Genomic DNA, 21199 nt, shown 5'->3' with positions numbered 1-21199 from the left:
TTGCATCATTTTAAAATATTTATGTTGGTCAGTGGATATATTATAATTTAAAAATAACGTTGGCGAATGGTTAAATGACCCTGAACAATGATTGTATTATTTAAAAATATTTACGTTGGCTAATGGGTTCCTGAACTTGATAAATAGTTGTATTTTCTTAAAACATTTATGTTGATCAATGGGTATCTGAACCTAAACAATGATTGTATCACTTTAAAATATTTACGTTGGCAAATGGGAACTTAAACAATGTTTGCATCATATCAAAATAATTATTTTGGCCAATGGGTACCTGAACCTGAATAATAATTACACCATCTCAAAATATTTACTTTGGCACCTGAACATGAACAATGATTGTATCATCTTTAAATGATTACGTTGGCCAATGAGTGCGTGAACAGAAACAAAGACTGCATCATTTTAACTCTCGATAACTCGGAGACCCAAGGGACCGGCTAAAACGTTCAAGTTATTGGTAGTTCGAGTTATGAGAAGTTTCCACAACAGTGTTAAGAATTTGAGACCAGATGAAAGCTTCGAGATAGTTGATAGTATTTAGTTTTAAACTTTGAGTTATAGCATTGCCGTCCACCAACATTTAGATCAAGGCCTGATTATTGCACAGGCCAACTAGGCCTGGGCCTGGGGCCCCATCTTCCAAGGGGGGCGCAATTTACTTGAAGAATTATGTATAGCATTACAACTATATGGAAAATACGTATATTTTTTAAATAATGATAAAATAATGACTTGTCAATCGGAAATAAGCTTCCTCAAAGGAGAATTTTTATTCATTTTCTCAGTAGCAAATTGACCATGTCACAATTATGAAGGGCCTCAAAGGAGATTCATGATGCACTTGATAAATTATTTACATAGTTCTGTGATAGACATAATGACCCCAAAAATGCATTCCGACCGGCCATGAACCTGTAAATCAACCATGTATTCCGCTATCAAGTCTTTAGGGCGCCTCCAAATTATTGTGGGCCTAGAGTCTCCCTTTGAATTACTCGGGTCCTGATTTAGATAAAATTCGGACATTCATGCATGACACAAAAAAGGAATAATTTTGAGACATCAGATCTTTTGATAAATGATTCATCAGACAATGCCGGATCATCAGATATGTAATCGATCTAAATTTACTGAAATAAATCAGATTGTTTGATCCTTCTCTTCAGTGAAATCTTGTGATAACGAACTTCAAAGGGGCTTTGTTCTTTCAAACGGGAATTTCGTTATAAAGTGAAAACCCGTTATAACGAACGTCAAGGAACCGTAAAAGTTTGTTTGTTCAAACGGGAATTTCCTTAAGTAACGAAACCCCGTTACAACGAACGTCAAGAAAATGCAAAATTTTGCTCTTTCAAACAGGAATTTCGTTACGAAATGAAACCCCGTTACAATGAACGTCAAGAAACAGAAAACTTTAGTGCGTTCAAAAGGGAATTTCGTTCAAAGTGAAACCTCGTTACAACGAACGTCAAGAAACCGCAAATTTGGTTCGTTCAAACGGGAATTTCGTGATAATGGACTTCAAGCAATGTAATGCAAATTAAATGCGGATTAAACATTTATTTCGTTAAAACGAATGTTTCGTTGCATTTTTGTTCGTTGTAACGGGATTTCACGGTACTTTACGCATAACGGAAAGTACTCACCTTATAATATCGGTGCGAGAAATGGGAGGATTTGCCCCCTTCCGGCGCGGGATTCCTTGAAGAAGCAGGGGTTGACATCGGGTGTGATGGAACTTTTATCGCGATGTAACAAGTTTTCTCCGAGAGTTTAAAGAGCAGCGAGAGGAGAGCGCGGGAAATGGGGTCGAGGTAGGGGAGAAAGCGGGTCACGGGCGGCAGTTCTCAAGCACTTTGGACAAGTGTGGGAATGGCGCAAGGGGTTGAATGGGGATTTCTGCCGTAAATTGGCGGGCAAGTATTTTATGCAAATTGATTGAGGTGAATCTTAGGACTTTCGATAAAGTATAGTTTTTTGGCTGGAAACACTACCGATTAAAAGAGAGAGAAAAATGTAATAAACAAATAAATACTTTAATGGCCTAAAAAGATATTAAATAAACTCATAACAAATAATCAGTAAGATGCGAAAACATTTACTGTCTGCGGGGAAAAAAAGAATATGTAAAAAAAGTTAAAAACCAAATCTATGTGGAAACTTTTATCCTTTATGAGAAAAATAAAAAGAGGAAAATGAGTAACAAAACAAATAACAATTCGCAACTCCAATTAACTATAGGGGGCGCTGCAACCACTGTCTAATGGCGGATGAAAAAGGTAAAACAAACAAAATAACTTATAACTTGCTTTGACGCTTAGTGAATGACAGTCATTTTTCATCGTGTTCGTGGGAAGCTTTTTTTTCTATTCTTCTGAAATTACATTACATCGTAAATTGTCCAAAGTCTGTAATTTACCCCAAAGAAAACACTTGGAATGGAATGTTTTACCTTTTTCTTCAGTACTGTTAATCACCGCAAGGTAGCGTACTCGAGCTCTGGAGTTGCGAATTAAATTCAATTCGATGTGAAAACATTTATCGTCTGCTTAAAATAGAAAAAGTATAAATGAATTAATAATAAAACATTAAATAAGACGCGAAAACAATTATCGTCTGCGAGGGGAAAAGATTACATTTTTAAAACGTCAATAAGATTTGAAAACATTTATCGTTCACAGGGGGGAGGGGGAGCAATGATCGAGTAACTTGCCGCCAATGAGTAACAACGACACATCTATCGACCCTAAGCCCCGTTTGTCATATGGATGCCTCATTTTTCAAATCGATTAACTCCATAAAACAAAAAGTATGGAAAAGTGATGAAGATGCTGTTATCCATAGGAGTAAATTGAACCTCGTGTAAATTTTCTGCCATCACAGGATCAGAAGTGTACTGAACCAAAACTTTAATATAAATTCACATGCTAAGCATTGATTAAGCACTATTGAAGCAGAAATGAGGATTTTTTTTTTTTTTTAAAGTACAGCAGACCCTCGTTTTACGTGGGTTTATTTTACGCGGTTTCGATTATATGCGGTTTAAGATTTGACACCTTTATTTTATTTTACGCGGATGAGTTTCGGTTTTGCACGGATGCGGCAATGCAAACAGATAAAATGTTCCCCTCTTTGAAAATCCAAACACCTAAAGATTGCAGAAAAAGCGTAATAAACTGCATTTTGGCATGCTAATCATCGAGCTTGGGCCCCTGGAGACATTTTATGCGATTAGTTACAGAGCTCTTCCAAGAAGTAAAGTATTAAGCTCACATACTTCAGAACTCACTGGAAGAAGAGCTTTTGGGAGTGACAAAGGAGGCCAAAACCAACGAGGATACCGACTTCGGTGTCACACAACCAAAAATGTTCACATTGAAGATGTTGAGCCATTCCTAGACAATAGACGTGATCTTTCTGATTTGTTAGTGAAGGAAGATTCTATCATGGAGATGACGTAAGTGATCATGGATGCGTTAATGCTCTGCAAAGAATGACAGAGAAAAATTCTTAATGACTGCCAAAAGACTATCATAGCCAGCTCCTCTTTATAAACGGAGCACGAAATTAATTTATGTTTTCTTTATGCATGTTGTGCATAAAAGTCGATATAAGTACGCATTAAACTTATAAAACAATTAGTCATGATTAGAATGAAGTATTTTGTTATCTACAGAACCAAACCCCTATTTTAATACTAATATAAGGTCTCAATTTATGCTGTTTCGATTTACGTGGCATTTCCGTGGAACGTAATCCCCGCTTAAAACGAGGATCTACTGTAGTCCCAATTCAGTTCTAATATTTAAAAGTTGTCGGAAAGTTTTGCGGATCCTGTCCGATACACCGAGATTCTCATAATCGAATCACTCGATTTGTCAAGATCATTCGAGAACACGATTTTCTCGAGTTTTCGGTTTTTGATCTCGAGTTCTCGATCATCACATCTCGAGTTCTCGATTGTCACATCTCGAGTTCTCGATTGTTACATCTCGAGTTCTCGATTATAACATCTCAAGAACTCGATTATCACTTTCCGAGTTCTCGATTTCAAAAGATCTCGATTATCAATCGGTCGAGTTCTCGGTTTCAAAAAATCTCAATTATCAATCGGTCGAGTTCTCGGTTTCAAAAAATCTTGATTATCAATCGGTCGAGTTCTCGGTTTCAAAAAATCTCTATTATCAATCGGTCGTGTTCTCGATTTCAAAAAATCTCGATTATCAATCGGTCGAGTTCTCGATTTCAAAAAATCTCGATTATCAATCGGTCGAGTTCTCTGTTTCAAAAAATCTCGATTATCAATCGGTCGAGTTCTCTGTTTCAAAAGATCTCGATTATCAATCGGTCGAGTTCTCGGTTTCAAAAAATCTCGATTATCAATCGGTCGAGTTCTCGGTTTCAAAAAATCTCGATTATAAATCGGTCGAGTTCTCGATTTGTAAAAATCCCGATTATCAGAAGTACTCGATTCCCGAGATCTCGATTTCAAAAGATCTCGATTATCAATCGGTCGAGTTCTCGATTTCAAAAGATCTCGATTACCAATCGGTCGAGTTTTCGATTTCAAAAAATCCCGATTATGTACTCGATTATCAAATGATCACGAACGTGCCCATGACTAAGAAGAACCGAACCACGTTTCAATTTTTTTCTCTCTCGAAAAACAAGTTACCGTTAGGCGGTTTTAGATAAAGCATCATTACACAGTAATCAACCAACATAAGTTCATTCTAAAGAAAATCCATACTTCTCTTGAGCCTTTATCGTTCCCGCCTTTAAGCAAATCGATGTAAAACGAACAAGAACTCGAAGAGTTCAATCACCCCTCCTGCTGACCAATAGGAGAGCGAGGACCGACAGGTAGTTGCGTCATGTGGAGAGAAATCCTTCCTCCATCCCCTGGTCAAGGCCTGTGGTGGCCAAGCAGACCTTGGGATTGTGGGGGGCGGGGGGGGGGGGAGCAACAAACAAACGGTGCAAAATAATGTTTTGAGTTCAAAAAAATGGACAGCGGTCACTCACACTGGGTGGTGAAGGGAAAAGGAATAGTGGGGGAGATGGGGAAACACACACACGCATCACGTACACACCTGCGCACTAATAAACTCTTTACACTTAAACAATAACAAATCTAATTTGTTTCATCGAATGTTTATCTCAACTCATTTTGTATGAAACTTTAGGGATTTTAGCTTTGGCTACAACCAGGGTTAGCCAATTTCTATCAGTCGATAAATATTATGATATATATATCACAATATATAACCGATATTTATTTTTAAAATATCATATTTTGATATTTTTGATATTTATTTTTTCAACTACGGTATTTTCAATGCAAAAATTATATTAATTATAGAAAAATTGTTCATTTATTATTAAAAATAACTAAAAAGTATTTTTTACTATATTTTTATGATGTATTAAAACATCATGAAGTGATACAATATTCCTTTTTTATTTTATATTCATAAAACTTTTAATAAAGTAACAATTTTAATTCATATTAAAAGTGCTTTATTAAATATTGCTCAGAAAAAAAGAAAATGTCTTATGACTGTGCACCGACTAAGGCACATTTTTGAACTTCTGAATCATGTAACTGTAAAAGTAGCTACCAGGAACGTAGCCAAGGGGGGGGGGGTCCATGGGGTCCGGACCCCCCCCCCTTCCCGGTAGGTCACTGTCCCCCCGCACTTACATAAACAGAATTTTCCAAAAAAAAAAATTTAATTAATTAATGTTTTTGTCCTAAATATTTTCATTAATCGATAACTTTCTTACGTTCAGTTTAGTTCAGAACAGAACCTCTGGGAGTGGTGGGGGGAGGGGTGACAGAACGGAGTATGCGTCGCAGACCTGCCCAAAGGAGACATTAGTCCTCTGCCCTGCAAGAAAATCGCCAGCAGCTATCCGAAAAAAAGGAGACATTATCTTAATGCCCCTCTTCGCAAAGAAATCGCCGGCAGCTCGTAAACAAACATTTATTGTCAACGAAAGATTGATGAGAATCATCAATGATGAAAATGGTCGGAGACAGGAAATTTGTAGGAATGTTTTTGCAGGAAGGTCATACAAAGCGACACTTGTGGGGTCAGCCGCCCTTGTAATATAGCGCCGTCTTCTTAGAAGGTGCCTAAGGCTCCTAGAGTCATGGATAGTACAGAAGTCACACATTCATTTTCTCTATCGCTGCCATTGGTATGGCGCAAGGACGTAGAAAAGGGGGGGGTCCCTGGGTTCCGGACCCCCCCCCTTCCCGATTGAACACAATATGTTTCCCTGTGGTTTTCTTATCAACAAAATAAAATTGCATCAATAACTGAACATTTTTTACAAAACCAAGTTTTTTCCACCTCAGTCGACCTCTCCCCCCCCCCGCCTCCGTACCCTCAATCCACATATTCCTCAGATCGAGCACATTTTGAATAGAACCTTAAATATGAACGCAGTCCGAAAGCATTTTGTTGGCTAAGGGAGGCTGTTCTGTCGCGATCTCAGCCCGCTCTACCATGCCTCCTAGGCATAGCTTCCCCGTAACAAGGACGTAGTGAAGGGGCCATGTGCGATGTTTGTAGCCTCTGTTAATCATTTTCCGAGTAGTGACTAGAGTGTCCGTTAAATAGGGACATTAGCATGGGAACCAAATTGAGGGAGGTGAAGGGACAAACGAGCTCACTCACACGGGCAGAAGTCTTTAGGGGTCTTTAGGAGTTTTGTATTCCGGTACTCTAGGCTATGAAATATCCTAGAATTGTTGCCTTTCTGTCCGACTAAGATTGCCCCTACTCCATCTGGTGACATCGTGCTAATGAGTATACTAATTGGAAATGGATGTTGGATGATGAAAAATAGGATTCTATACTAATGTTCATCAGTCATTCTGAAGCAATTTCTAAGAATTTCACGATGAAGGGGATTCGTTTTCCTTGTGTAGAAGAGAAAAATATCTGTGCACTCAGTTGGAGAATTAAAGTTGATGCGCAGGCACGGACCAATCTCTCCTTTCTTGCATTTTATCGAAGCACAACTTTTTCGTTTTCGCAAAGTCTTACTTTTAGAGAGTGAAAACATGGATAAATTTGTGATAGGGAAGAAAAGAAAAATTCAAGAGGACTCACAAATAACTGAGGTACGTTTTATTTTACTGTTTAGAAGTGATAAATTATTTTATAGAAGTGGTTTCAGATATTCTTTATGCAAGCCCGGATCTATAAATGTTGGGCCCTCCTGCAAAAAAAAAAAAAAATAAAAAAAAAAAAATAAATAAATAAATAAATAAATAAAATAAAATAATAATAATAATAATAATCAGGGGCCCCTAACCGCTTACTGGATTGTCCATTCCCCTTCCTCCCAATTTCAAATAACTACTTTTTTAAACGTGTGATTGTTTTTAACTGCCTGAATATTTCTACTTTAATTTTGAATTCATCTTTGTAAATGTTTTTATCTATTTACTTACTATTATTTATTTATTTATTACTTTTAAGTTTTGAATAGTTATGTCGGGCTAACTTTAATCCATTTGAACTAATTTAAAAAAAACAAAATGGAAAAACTTGGATCAGCTTTGACAGCATCTCTAGTTAATTTTGTGAATGCTTGGAATCCGCTTTTTGAATTTCATGTAATCTTTTTTTTATAAACTGTTGATAATTTTTATACGTTGTGCATTATATTTAAATCTAAGTTGAGATACAGTACATGAAATTCAAACCTTTGATCAAGTTGAAATTTTGTTTTATCCTTCAAATTTTTAGAACGATGTGACTTTTATTAATGTAGTTTTTAACTTTGAGGATTTTTCATGCTTTCCATAATTTGTTTTTCTTTTTATTTCTATTTCCAAAGAAAAAAAAAGAATGTTTGAACATCACAGTTAGGCTGCTCTTGTTAATTTATTTTTATCAATTAAGATTCTCTACAGTTCTTAAGTAATATGCATATATGTTGAGTTTCGTTTTTTCTTCAAATGTTTACTAAAACATAAGTTTATTTTCAACTATTTAAATTTGAGTACAGTTTTTTTTTAAAATTCATTTTCAAAAAGATTCTTTGCTGCAAGTTTGCGAAAGACCCCTTGCGATTCGTCGCCTATCCAAGAATTATTGCAATTCGGCTCATTAGATCGCCGATAACTTTTTACATTTCAAAGATATCGAGCTGGCATTTTATTATTAGAATCTATCTGGGCTTTGGATTATGAAGGTTATAAATTGGTATCTTTCGCGCACGCGCAGTGAAAACTCAACTTCTTTAAACGCTCATATTTCAACAAATTTTCAATAATTTAATTTCAAATTTTATTATTATGTTTCTCTAGTATGCTGTCAAATACTCTTAAAGTTAGTAACGGTTGACAGAAACCTTTGCGTGTTATGAGTCGAAAACATTAAAATAAAATTTGCATTATAGAAAGAAATGCTTAGATCTCCGTGGGTATAAGAGATACTTTCACAAATACATAAAAATAAATTCTACATAGTTTGTACACTGCTGGCAAAAAAAAAATATTTGCATTTGGTTGGCAATAAAAATTTTTCATAACTTTTTCTTGTCGTGATTTTACTTGACCTGCTCCCTTGTGAATTGGCATAATACCAAATATTCGGTCACAATCTGGACGAATATTCGGTATTCGACCAAATAACTAGAGAGCATGCCAAATAAAATCAGGAGAAGAAACTTGCATGTTAAGTTTTTAATTGACAACTAAATGCAAAGATTTTTTTTTTTTTTGCCGGCACTGTATTAGTAGTGTCTGATTATGTTTTTTTATATTACTATTTATGCGAGTAATATATAGTTTTAGTGCATTAGAAGATATTAAGCAGCTGCTGCACACAATAACCTTTAAAACATCAAAACATTCTAACATAATTTGGCAAGAGAACTTGCTAAAATTTAGTTCCAAAAAATTAACTAATTTTTATCTTGTTAAATATTTATAGTCAAAATCAAGTGGCAATGACAGATTTGATTTGTTACTGTTTCTACTGCCCTGTTTAACTATAACCAGTCTTTAAAAATATTTTACGCAACTTTTAAATTTAATTGGATGAAATGTGATTTTGGTAAATGTGTGTTAATTACAGTTAATTTTCAAAACACATACTTGGCTCACTCACTTATATGTAAAGTGAATATATGCAAATTTAGACAGTCTATATGAAATAATTGCAAAATATGGTCTTAAAATCATTGAATGAGATGGTGTTATCACTCCAAAAAATATTTTTTTGTGTATATTTCTGTTACACACTACAACTATTAAAGTCATTAATGAATTGAAATATTTTTCTCTGTTAATTACATTGGAGAGTAAAACGTGGTTCTTAAAAATTGCTGTTTGCAAACCAATAGCTGTTTGGTTACGTAATTAAAAGTGACAATGATACATGAATACTAATTAAAAATCAATATAAGTTCTTGGCTACATTACTACGAATATTTTATGTTTTTAAGTCCTCTTTTATCTTTTCGCTTAAACTCTGAGAAGATCTTAAGGAACAAAGAAGAACTTCCTTTTTTTAAAGAAATAAAAGAAATAATTTAATGAGCATGTTGATTATACCCTAGTAAATGCTTCACACCTAAGTTTACATTGAAAAAAAACACCGTGTTTTTTTTTCTTTTTTTTTGAACATTAAACTTTTTTTTTAATTACTTCTTTTTTTATATATTTTAGAATCATGAAATCGGTGAAACATTTGAAAGTTGCCCCGCTATTTTATCTTGTCACCACAATTCTAAAGCAAGTAACAACAGCACTCACCAGAGCTGTAGCAATGAAAAGTCTTCGTCGCTTTTTCCTACAATGTCTGTTGAAGGACATGGAGGTGGAGGTAGAGAAAGCATTTCAGCAACAAATTATATTGATACAGCAACTTTAAATGAAATTGACATAGGACAGACCGTAGAAAATATGCATCAATCCATGTTTTCAAAAACTTCTGACGAAAAAAAATTGGAAACATTACAGAAGCTTTTCGTTCCTGCGAAAACATTCCTTTTTCCTGTAACTCAATTTCAAAAAAAGAAACTAAAATTTCAACACGCTTGGCTTCAAAGATGGGAATGGCTTTTGTATTCAAAGCTGAAAGACGGTGCTTATTGCAAATATTGTGTCCTTTTCGCCAGGGACTGTGTGGGAAAAAGTGATTTTTCAGTACGCAAAGCCACTCTCGTCGGTGAACCATTTAGGAGGTGGAAGGATGCAGTTGAAAAATTCGAAGACCATTGCAAAAGAGAATATCACAGAGCTGCTGTGGTCTCTGCGGACAACTTTCAGAAAGTGGTATCGAGAGAGATTGATGATGTTGCTAATCTTTTAAATGCTAAAAGAAAAAAAGCCCAAATAGAGAACAGATTGGCTATAAAGCCAATCATTGAAACCATTATATTTTGCGGCGAAAACGAATTGCCTTTGCGTGGTGACGATGATAGTGGTATTCTATCTCTGGATAAGCCGCCAAAAAAAGATGGGAAATTTCGAGCTATGCTCAGATATCGAGCAGGTGTGGATGACACCTTAAAAAAACACATCTTAAATGCGCCTAAAAATGCCACATACTTCAGCCCCGAAATTCAAAATGAAATCATACTTATTTGCGGGCAACTAATTCAAACTCAAATAGCTAAAAGAGTTAACTCCGCCGAGTGTTTTTCTCTAATTGGAGATGAAACTCTTGATAAGTCGGGAAAAGAACAATTCTCGTTATGTCTCAGGTATGTCACAAATGAGGATCATCCATCACTGAGGGAAGATTTCGTAACTTTTTTTAATTTGACAGATCTGTCGGCAGAGATGGTCGCTCAAAACATTTTTGAAACATGCGATAAACTAGGAATCGACATGAACAAGTTAATCGGACAAGGCTACGATGGCGCCTCTACGATGAGTGGATGTAGAGCTGGTGTACAAACTCGCATCCGCGATGTGCATAAAAAAGCAATGTATGTGCATTGCTCAAGTCATCGATTGAACTTAGCGCTAAGTAAAACACTTAGTGTACCTTTAATACACAACTGTTTGGGTGTTATAAAGGAAGTTATCCAATTTTTCAGGCATAATGCCCAAGCAGGCAATATTTTAAAAGAAAAAATTTTGAAAGTATGTCCTGAATCAAAAAAGTCCAGGCTAGTTGCAATGTGTGAAACAAGATTTGTGGAACGACAGTTTTCAATTAATGTTTTCGCTGAACTTTTTCCAGCAATTATTGAAAGTTTGGAAGAAATCAAACAGTTGCATAAATCTTTTTCTAGTACTGCAACAGCAATGTTAGCTGCAATGGAAAAGGGATCCTTTACTATATCACTTTATGTCAGCGAATATGTTTTCAGCTTAACACTCCCACTGTCAACATATTTACAAAGTCCTCAACACGAACTTTCATCTGCTGTTGAGTTTAGCGATGATATCATTAAAACGTTAAAGGAGTTAAGAGGTACCGGAAAAGGGGAAAAGGAGTTTTGTAATCTCTTTGGAAAAGCAAAAGATGTTTCGCAGAAATTATTTGAAGGCACAATTGCTGTCCCACGGCTGGCAAAAAAGCAAACCAATAGGGACAATTATCCATACGATTGCCCTGAAGAATACTATCGAAGAGCGATATTATCCCCTGTGATCGACCAACTAATTGTGAGTTTGGAGGAGAGATTTAGTGAAAATAGAGAGTTTTTATCTGCTGTTGAAGTACTTCTACCCAAGAAATGCAATGTAACCCACAAAGATGTTCTGACAGGTTTAAAGCCTTATTATGATGACCGTATTTCAGAGACGGCATTGGAAGCGGAATATGTTCTATGGTGCCAAAAATGGGCGTCAACAGATAAATCACTTTTGCCTCAAAAAATTTTATGTGTTTTAGATCATTGTGACAGAAATTTCTATCCAACTGTTAGATAACTATTGACTGTTTTGGCTTCCTTGCCAGTATCAACATGTGAAGCTGAAAGATCATTTTCAACTCTAAAGAGAGTAAAAACATATTTGCGGAATAAAATGGCCAACGACCGACTGAATGGTTTAACTTTAATGTCAATTCATTATCCTGTTCCTTTTACAGCAGAAGACGTTCTAGATAAATTAGCTCTGAAGAAAAATAGGCGCCTTTTGCTCTAAATCGGCATTTTAGTATAAACTTTTCCTGTGTGCATTTTTTCAAGTCATTTGAACTGACTAGGTTTTTAAGTAGTACCTTTATAATCTTCTGAATTTATATGTTTCAAACTGATGTTTACGTTTGCACATTAAAGGGGAATAGTTTTGAATGCTCGTGTCAGATTGGTTTTCCGTACCGTACTACATTTAATTTCGAAATAGTTTACATTGTTTTATGTGAGAAATGTTGTTTCCATACAAAAGTGTGTCGAAAAATTGTTTTTTCCTATATATTTTTCGCATTGCAAATAAAGAAAAAGAAAAAAATATCATCATTATTATCGCTCTAATTATTATTTATTAAATTTTAATGCAAAGTATTTTCTGGTATAATGAATATTTAATTGCTCGTATATGAAAAGAAAGAGATATTTTAATGATGCTGTAAATTTGTATGGTATTTAAAATCGCATTAGTTTATAGGTTCTATTATTCTCTATTTTTGTCTATCTTATTTCATTATTTTGTGTGTTGCTCATAGTTATATTTCTGTATATCACGTTTTGCTTGTTTTATAAAATGGTGCTTTTCTTCACTAATATATCAAAACTCCTCAATTCCTGGTAATAAAACAACTTACATAAATTTAGTTACATTGCTTACTATATATCACTTCTATGAAAGAAAAAATTTAGTTCAAATATTGTGCTTTATCTTTTCCACTTTGTTCTTAAAAGGCTGAATCAATGATGAAGTGTCAATGAGAAACTCCCCATTTTGCAAGAAAATATTTGAATTTCAGTTTGTTTAATGTTGCAATATAAATACATGTAAATAATTGCTAACTCATCCTCATGTTCATCATCCGTTTGTTTTTACTATTTTAGAATAAAATTGATTTCTAGAAACTTTTTTATTTTTTAAATAATTTGATTACAGCAGTTTTGGAAAAAACAGATAACATTTTCGTTAATTCTGTAGTACTTCAAAACTTTCATTCTGGTGATTATTTCTCAACTATAACTTTTAAAATAATTGCTGCTTAAGATTAAAAAAAACGTGAAGAAAATTATCCCTTTATATTTGAAAATTATATAGGGCAGGGTAACTGGGGTATTAATGTAATTCCAGTTATCCTACTGGAATTACATTAATATCAGTTATCCTATCCTACTGGTCTTATGAACTGACAATAATTGCTAATTTAATTTTTGATTCAAATATTATTTAACCGATTAATGTTAGATACTTTATGAATAAATTTTAATTAGTAAGCCAAATATAGTTATTTGTTTTGGTTTCATTGCATTAATAATAATTAACATAATTAATTTTATTAATAGCCCTCGCCTTCTAGTAATTTGTAAAGCTTTTGAACTTGGACCCCCCCCCCTTCTCAAAGTTCTAGCTACGTGCCTGAGCTAACAGGAGAAAAATGAGTAAAACAGCAAATGCTAAATGAATACCATCAAAATTGATAAAAATGTTAAATGAAATATCTTATAAATAATGAAAGAAACCTTAATTTTTAAGTTTGTAATAACAATGTAAGAAAATAAAGAGTGTTTTGAGGATGCAGTAACTATTTTGAAGATCACCATAGTTCGTGCTGCTTGAAAATATCGGATAGATATCAAAATATCCGACATACAGGGTGTTCCGTTTTAACCTGCAAGACCTTTATTTTCGCAACCGTTAGTCCTAGATGTATACTTCCAATTGTAAAAATGTTCAAAATCAGATGAAGAGTTAAGTTATTCAAAGTTTGAAGTAAAAATAAAAATGAGTCAAAAAATGCAAAATTTAACTTTTTATACGGGCCCTGGGTTCCGTATCTAATATTTAGAGAAATAATTTCCATTAAAAACTATTACTGACACAAAGATCTTGACATTTGTGCGACCAAAAATAAAGGAGATATTCCAGTTCAAAGTTTTAAGGGACCATACAGAAGATGAGGTTGGAACTAATCGCCCTATCGGAAGAAAGACAGGTCGTCAAAGTAAGAAAAACAAGGTATTCGTATGTTTCATTGCTATTCAAAAATAAATACGAATGTTATGCCGTGATATATACTCAAAAAGACAAGACGAAACCTCGATCAATTTGAAAAACCACACTTCACGCAAACATATAACTTTAAACCACTTGTTAACCGGTATATTTCCCCCAAAACGTCGAGTGTAAAGTGGTGTAAGTCACAAAACGCTGCGTTTCATTCGGCAACATTTTCTTCATTCGGCAAAATTTGTAGTTCCATTCGGCAAAATTATCATCATTCGGCAAATTGAGAATTTTCGCCCTCCTAAAAAAGTAAGTTCGTACTGGTGCACCTAAATGTAGTCTTGGAAACAATCCAACAAATGTTCAGTCTCAATTCATTCAAAAGTAAAAAAAAAAAATAATTTGAACTTTGACATCTTGAATTCAAATTATGTTTTTCGCAATCACGAGTGTGTATGTAGGCTTGCGTGTTTGTGTGTGTGGGGGGGGGGGTATGTTTCTTTGTGTGGAGGGGTATGTTTATGTGTGGGTAGTTGTGTGTATGTGTATGTCTGTGTTTGTTAGTGTGCGTGTGTGTGTAAGTGTATGTGTATGTATGTATGTGCTTGTTAGTGTGCGTGTGTGTAGGTGTGTGTGCGTGTATGTGGGTGCGTATGTGTGTCTAGGTGTGTGCGTGTATGTGTGTGGGTGTGTGTGTGTAGGTGTGTGTATGTATGCGTGTGTGTGTAGGATATGGACGCAACCTGGAGACGGTTTTCGCTAGAGGAGCAGCATCGTGAGGCGGCCGGCCGACGGCGGTGCTGCAGAGGGAAGCGAGGGGAAAATAAAATGATAGCACATCAAAACAGTCAAGTGAGAACAATAAGCAATCGTGATTGCTCAAAAAAGGATCCAAAGTTATATTTTATGTAGTAAAATATTGAAATTATGTTTCTCTTTGTCTCAACTGCCCCTATATTTCTTTCTCTTTTTCATAATTCTGTTTATAGAAGTTTGTTATTTATACTAATAATGTAAAGCAGTAGAGTTTGTTTGTTTGAACGCGCTAATCCGAGGAACTACTGCTTCGAATTGAAAATTTTTTTTGTGTTGAATAGTCCATTTATTGAGGAAGGCTATGTAACATCCCGCTATGACCAATAGGAATGGAGCAGCAATAAATTGAAATCACATAAATCAATTTACTGATCATGATGCATTTTCTGTTGCATGAATAGCTTGAACATTTGTCGCCCGAATCGCTCAGTCGGTAAAGCGTTGGGCCAGCAACCCTAAGGTCTCGAGTTCGAACCCGACTGCGGACGGGAAGAGCTTCAGCATTTATTACTCGGCTCATTTAAAAATTAATTTATTTATGAATCAAGGGATTTCAATTATTTTTAATGAATTATTTTTTCGATTTTCTTATTTAACGGAAAACATCGATGTGGATAAAGGTTATATATATATATATATATATATATATATATATATATATATATATATATATATATATAATTGCGTGATGCACTTCAAATAGTTTTGTACTGACGAAACGTACAGTACGCGAAACACCTAAACACATACCCCAGATCACATTAATTACAATTCTTTAAAGAAAGAAACAGCTTTATTCTTACTAGGTGGCATGGTTATGATGCAGCATTATAACACAAATACAATTGCAAGAATAGTGCTTTTAAAAGAATTTAAAACTACTCCTTGATCAAATACTAACTCTAAAATTAACCCCCAATAAAAGTTAAAATACATTAGTTATTACACGGCCAGAGTTTCCGCCTATACATATCTACAAAAGCACCAAGCCCAAATAACTCTCTGCTTAAAATTAACTAATATGAAATTTGCATTTTACACACATTAAAATAACATTAGCCTATAACAACATAATACCACAATTTGCACAGATTAAAAAGTTCTCATGTAATACATTAAAACATTACTTCACAGGGGTTGAATTCTACGACGAGGCATCAAACACTAAAAATCTCACACGCTGTACAAAAGGCACCAATTCGACCTTGCTTCAAAGATCTAGCGTAGGCTGAATGATTTGAGGATTCGCCCGCTGCCGGTAGCTCCGAACTCCGATTCCTGCTATTCATTTTCACGGGCCACAAGACTTATAATTTCCAACCATCCGATGCGTTCATTAGCTCCCAGGTCTGGTCCATGGGGCCTCCACTTCCGACACAGCGATGAATTTAGTCTGGCAGAAGACTCTGATAGATTCTTGGTTCACTTATGTGATGCCGAGACTTCACATCTTAGCGAGGCACATTTATCTGCACTTAACCTTGCAAAGGGCCATCCCCACATTCACCATTTTAACGAAACTCGAGAGGCTGTTTCAGCCACGCACGCAAGGCGAGATGATATGCGTAAAAAAGGAAACTTCAGCTCTTTCGTACTGCCTTATATCCATTGCGTCATTTCCAACTGTTGCCACTACGCTTTTGGGCAGTACAGTTTTTTAATACATTTGTTGCCTTATAAACGCGGGTGACACCGCGGAGCACAGCTAAAAATAACTAAAGGAAAGTATAAATTGTTTCTCAATATTATTACTGACCCGGGCAACGCTGGGTATGCCTGCTAGTCGTTAATATAACGAATCGAATTACTTCTTCCGTGCATTCTGTTTCAACTCGTTGTCCTTGAATCCGATGGAGCGTATGAAATGCGAGAGGCTGTCGTAATCGCACCATTTGCGCTCGGATTTAACGACTGTTTGATGACCTACAATAATGCGGCAGTCTTCCTACAGGTGGCATTGTCGGACAATAACGGCACGTGCCCTCGAGAGCGATACGGAAGCGAGTTTAGCGGGCAAACGGAGGGTATTCGCAGGTCACGAAAAAAAAAACCCAAGATTGAGTAAGAAAATCCAAGATCACGTAATCTGGAATTCTTACTCGTTTTTCCTTTTGTGAATACTGTTATTGTAGTTGACCCATTAGGAGTTTTGAAAATGATAAACGGAAAAATTATGGTATACATTAGTGATGGGCATAATCGAGATCTTTTGATAATCGAGATCTCGGGAATCGAGTACTTCTGATAATCGAGTGATTGATAATCGAGATCTTTTTAATTCGAGAACTCGAGCGATTGATAATCGAGATCTTTTGAAATCGAGAACTCGAGCGATTGACTTCTCGAGATCTTCCGAATCGAGTACTCGAGCGATTGACTTCTCGAGATCTTCCGAATCGAGTACTCGAGCGATTGACTTCTCGAGATCTTTGGAATCGAGCACTCGAGCAATTGACTTCTCGAGATCTTTTGGATCGAGTGCTCGAGCAATTGACTTCTCGAGATCTTTTGAATCGAGTACTCGAGATGTTTTAAATCGAGATCTCGAAATCTTTTAATTCGAGATCTCGAGATGTTTGAATCGAGTTCTCGACCAGTATCTAGATCTAGACTTCCTGAGTTCCAGAATCAAGTTTACTTTTACAAGGATGCCCGCTAAAGGTGTCCATGGCGCACACAACGCCAGTAAAGTTTTAAGGGGGGGGGGGGAACTGAGACCGTATTTTAAATCTCATTGGGGGGAGCTCTTGTCCTAGGAATTGCTCCATAATATTTCAGAGGGTGCGCCATCGCTCTTGAGGGGTCGGGGAAGTGAGCAACTCTGATTTCTAGAACAGTCGACTTCTCAAATTGTTTCTGTAGGGTTGCGCACGAGATCGAGTTTTCGAAATAATTGTACTGACATATATGTGAGCGTAGGTTTTATTATTAATTCGTATAGTAGGCACTGAGTACATATATTTTTTTATCCAACCCCCCCCCCCCTGGAAAATTTTAAATAATGGGCCTGAGAGTCATGTCGCGTACTTCTGTCCCTGCAACTTTGAAGGCAGGCCCGATGGGGAGACGATTGACCAGTTGGGTCAATCGCCTCCCCGGCTTTGAAAATTGAAGCTTTTTAATGTACGGGAACGTGCTTTTTGTAATTTTTTGTTTAATTTTGCACTGGGTACATACTCTTCGCCCCCCTCCCCCAAGCTTCACCCTGGATGGACCTGTTTATGGGGGTCAATTTGGTAGGTTTCAGTCTCTTTTTAGGGTTTCAATCCTTAGAAGGGAGGGATGTAGGGCTGAACTTTTGCGCAGCCTGCGTCACTGAAATTTTTAGGGGTGGTTTTTGTGACTTTCTTTATCTCAATTTTCGGAGGTGGGGGGGGGGGGAGGGTTCTCGGGCTCTTTTCCTAGACAGATGCTCCGTAACATTTGAGAGGATGCACCATCGCTTTGGGGACAGGGGGGGGGGGGACGCCCTCGACTTTTATTACATCAAGTTTTTTTTTACAGGGGTACCATCTAGAAGGGGCGACCCATCCTGGCTTTTAAAAATTATTGTTTACATTTAAATGAAGTTTCTGCTGTTAGTAGGAATACTATGCATTGATTATATGCCCTTTAACCTCCTCCCCCCCCCCCAAGTGTAAAATTTAAAATATAGGCCTGAGAGTCATGACGCATATGTTGCCACTGAAACTTCAATTTACGGGGCTCAATTTCCCTCGCCCCCATCCTTGAAAAATTTTATATTTTACATTCAAATGGAACTAGTTCTCGTTGTTTCCGAAAAATTTTGTATTGTTTTTTATTGAATCTGTTTTAGGAGGTAAATTTAATAGATAAATTTAATAGTCTTCATTGTGGATCTCAATTCTTGGGCGATGCAGATTCAACGAGAATTTGATTTCGGCGGCCTTCAGAGGATGTATGATATATTCGGATGATTTCGGATCCTTATTAAGCAGAGTTGATAATGTAAACAAGTCGAGGAATCGCAGCTCTGCGCAAAAGGACTCATTTGTTCTTGTTTATAGCTTTGCTTTTTTTTTTTGCTGTTGCTATTGAGATTAGGGTTAGTATCTGACTAATATAGGAGAAGGGAGGGAGGGTAAAATATTTCTCGCTATTACAGAGCAGATTCCCGGCGCATTAATAGTGCAACTTTAAGTGGAATCGATTATTTTGCTTCTTTCATGATTCGCTCTTTTTTATTTTTATTTTTCACTCATTGACTTGGGGGAAAATCTAATAACAGTGGGTGCAGGGAGTGAATTTGAGATGTTTCTGAGTACATAAAGAAGTTTTGATGCTTGTCGTTTGGAATTAATTTTAGCTAACATTCTTTGCACCCAATTTTTTAATTAAAATTACATTATATGCAGATTATTATTGTTTAATTTTATAATTTACTCAACTTAAAAATTTAGAGTCATTCTATTGAGATGCTTACTTTATGATTTTTTAAAAACTGCTGAAACTGCTTGGGCCGACAACGGTCCATTTCGAAGGGACCCGTGTCTACGCTTCACTTTCCTTGTGTTGGTCCTTAAAAGGGGCTAACTGATTACATAATTTCTCTAAAAAAGCAGATTATCCGATTTTCAAATCATCCGAAAGCGTCGCTCGATAACGAACTCTCAACAACAAACAATATATTATTTAGGGGTGCCCACGAGAGGGTAGGGGTGCCCACTCGGTCCATGGTGCAGACCGAGCCAAAATGAAGTTTCAATGGGGAGGGGTTACTTGAGAAGGCTTTTGGTCTTACTTTAGGAGGCTCTTGTTCTGGGGGTTCTCCGTCGCATTTGAGGAATGGGTTTCCTCACCCTTAGGAAGGTAGGCACCCTTGCATTATAAACAGACCTCGTTTAAACGTTTCATACACGTTTTAACGTGGTTGGTACAGCGTAACAACCGTTTTAAAACGTTTACTCAACGAAGTGTGCTATCTGGTTAACCCCATTCGAAAAAAGCACCCGAGAAGCTCTTATTCGATTCGAAATTTGAATGTTCGTTCGTTCTTGTGAGCAATGGGACTCCTCTTGTGACAATCACCTTCCCCCTTCAAGTACGATAGTCCCAAAAAGAGCAAAGACCCCTCAAAAATTTCAATTACCCGGTTTGGGCCATAACGTCTCCCTATTCGCGATAACCTCTGCGAATGAATCATTCGAAAAGATAACCGCTCTAGAGGTTTGTTCAATTACTTAGGGTCACATTCGAAGGGGGGGGGGGACGTAGGAGGAAAGGTGTCCCCTCCGATTTTTAGCTAAACTGTTCCCACTTTTTAGTTTTAATGTATTATTAATTTAAACAACTCTCAAGTTCAAGCCTGTTTGTGTTGCTCAAAACCCATGTCCATATTATCATTGTCCCCCACGTTTTTTAATTAATTATTATTATTATTATTACTTTTTTGATCTAAATAACTGTCAAGTGCAAAACAATATGGAAAGCATTTCTCTACCTGTTATTTCAAGATTTCACCAACGGAATACAAAACCCATGCCCCCCATTAGCCCACTCATATGATAATCCTTAATAATTTTCGTTCGAAAATATATCGTTCCATTATAAAGAGATCTCTCGATAATAGAAAATTCGACACCAAACATTAAATTATAACCCCATCAAAATAAAGCACGCAAGTAGCAATCATTCGATTTTAAAACGATTCCAAATCCATCAATTCCAAGAGCGATGACTTACCAAATATGCAGGGACGTGCACAGAAATTTCGGGGCTCGTCACAAATGACTTTTAACGTGACCTTCATATTGTTTATCCCTACGTCCCTAATATATTTCACCTCTCATTTTAAAAATCTCGGGCCCCTTCAAGCTCGGGCCGGGACAACAGGTGTCCCTTTTCTCCCCCTCGCCTTGTGCACGCCCCTGCACGTATGAAGTTTCTTCCGCAAGAGCGCTACCCCGAAAAGAGACAAAATCTCATAAAAATTACAATCCCGCAGTTTGCGTCTTAACTCCAGTGCACCTCTCCTGGTTGTCACCCCCTGCGAATGAATTACACGAGAACTAGACCACTTGCTTTATTAAGAAATAATTAAATACCTTTCTGCCAAGAAGTAACAGGAAATAACCAACTTTTGTAGCACAAATATACAGATTACTGCAGACACGTGTCACGGGTTTCAGTACCCAATGGTGTAGTCGAAGGGGGACGTAAGGGGGAAGAGGTCCCCTCAGGTTTTAACTAAAGTATTCCCCCTTTTTACATGAATATAATTTTAGTTTT

The 21199-nt window shown here is 36.4% G+C and overlaps 1 protein-coding gene across 1 annotated transcript in view; it reads left to right on the top strand.

The window, feature by feature from the left end:
* Positions 1-3467: 3467 nt before the first annotated feature.
* Positions 3468-21199, top strand: part of LOC129221084 (serine palmitoyltransferase 2-like) — a 98316-nt gene continuing 80584 nt past the window's right edge. The window contains exons 1-2 of the mRNA XM_054855524.1: positions 3468-3478; positions 10168-10966. Coding sequence (XP_054711499.1) covers positions 3468-3478; positions 10168-10966 — 810 coding nt within the window. The remainder of the gene's footprint in view (positions 3479-10167; positions 10967-21199) is intronic.

This window comes from Uloborus diversus, chromosome 4, assembly GCF_026930045.1.
Source record: "Uloborus diversus isolate 005 chromosome 4, Udiv.v.3.1, whole genome shotgun sequence".
Lineage (NCBI taxonomy): Eukaryota > Metazoa > Arthropoda > Arachnida > Araneae > Uloboridae > Uloborus > Uloborus diversus.
This window is presented reverse-complemented; position numbering and strand designations above follow the sequence as displayed.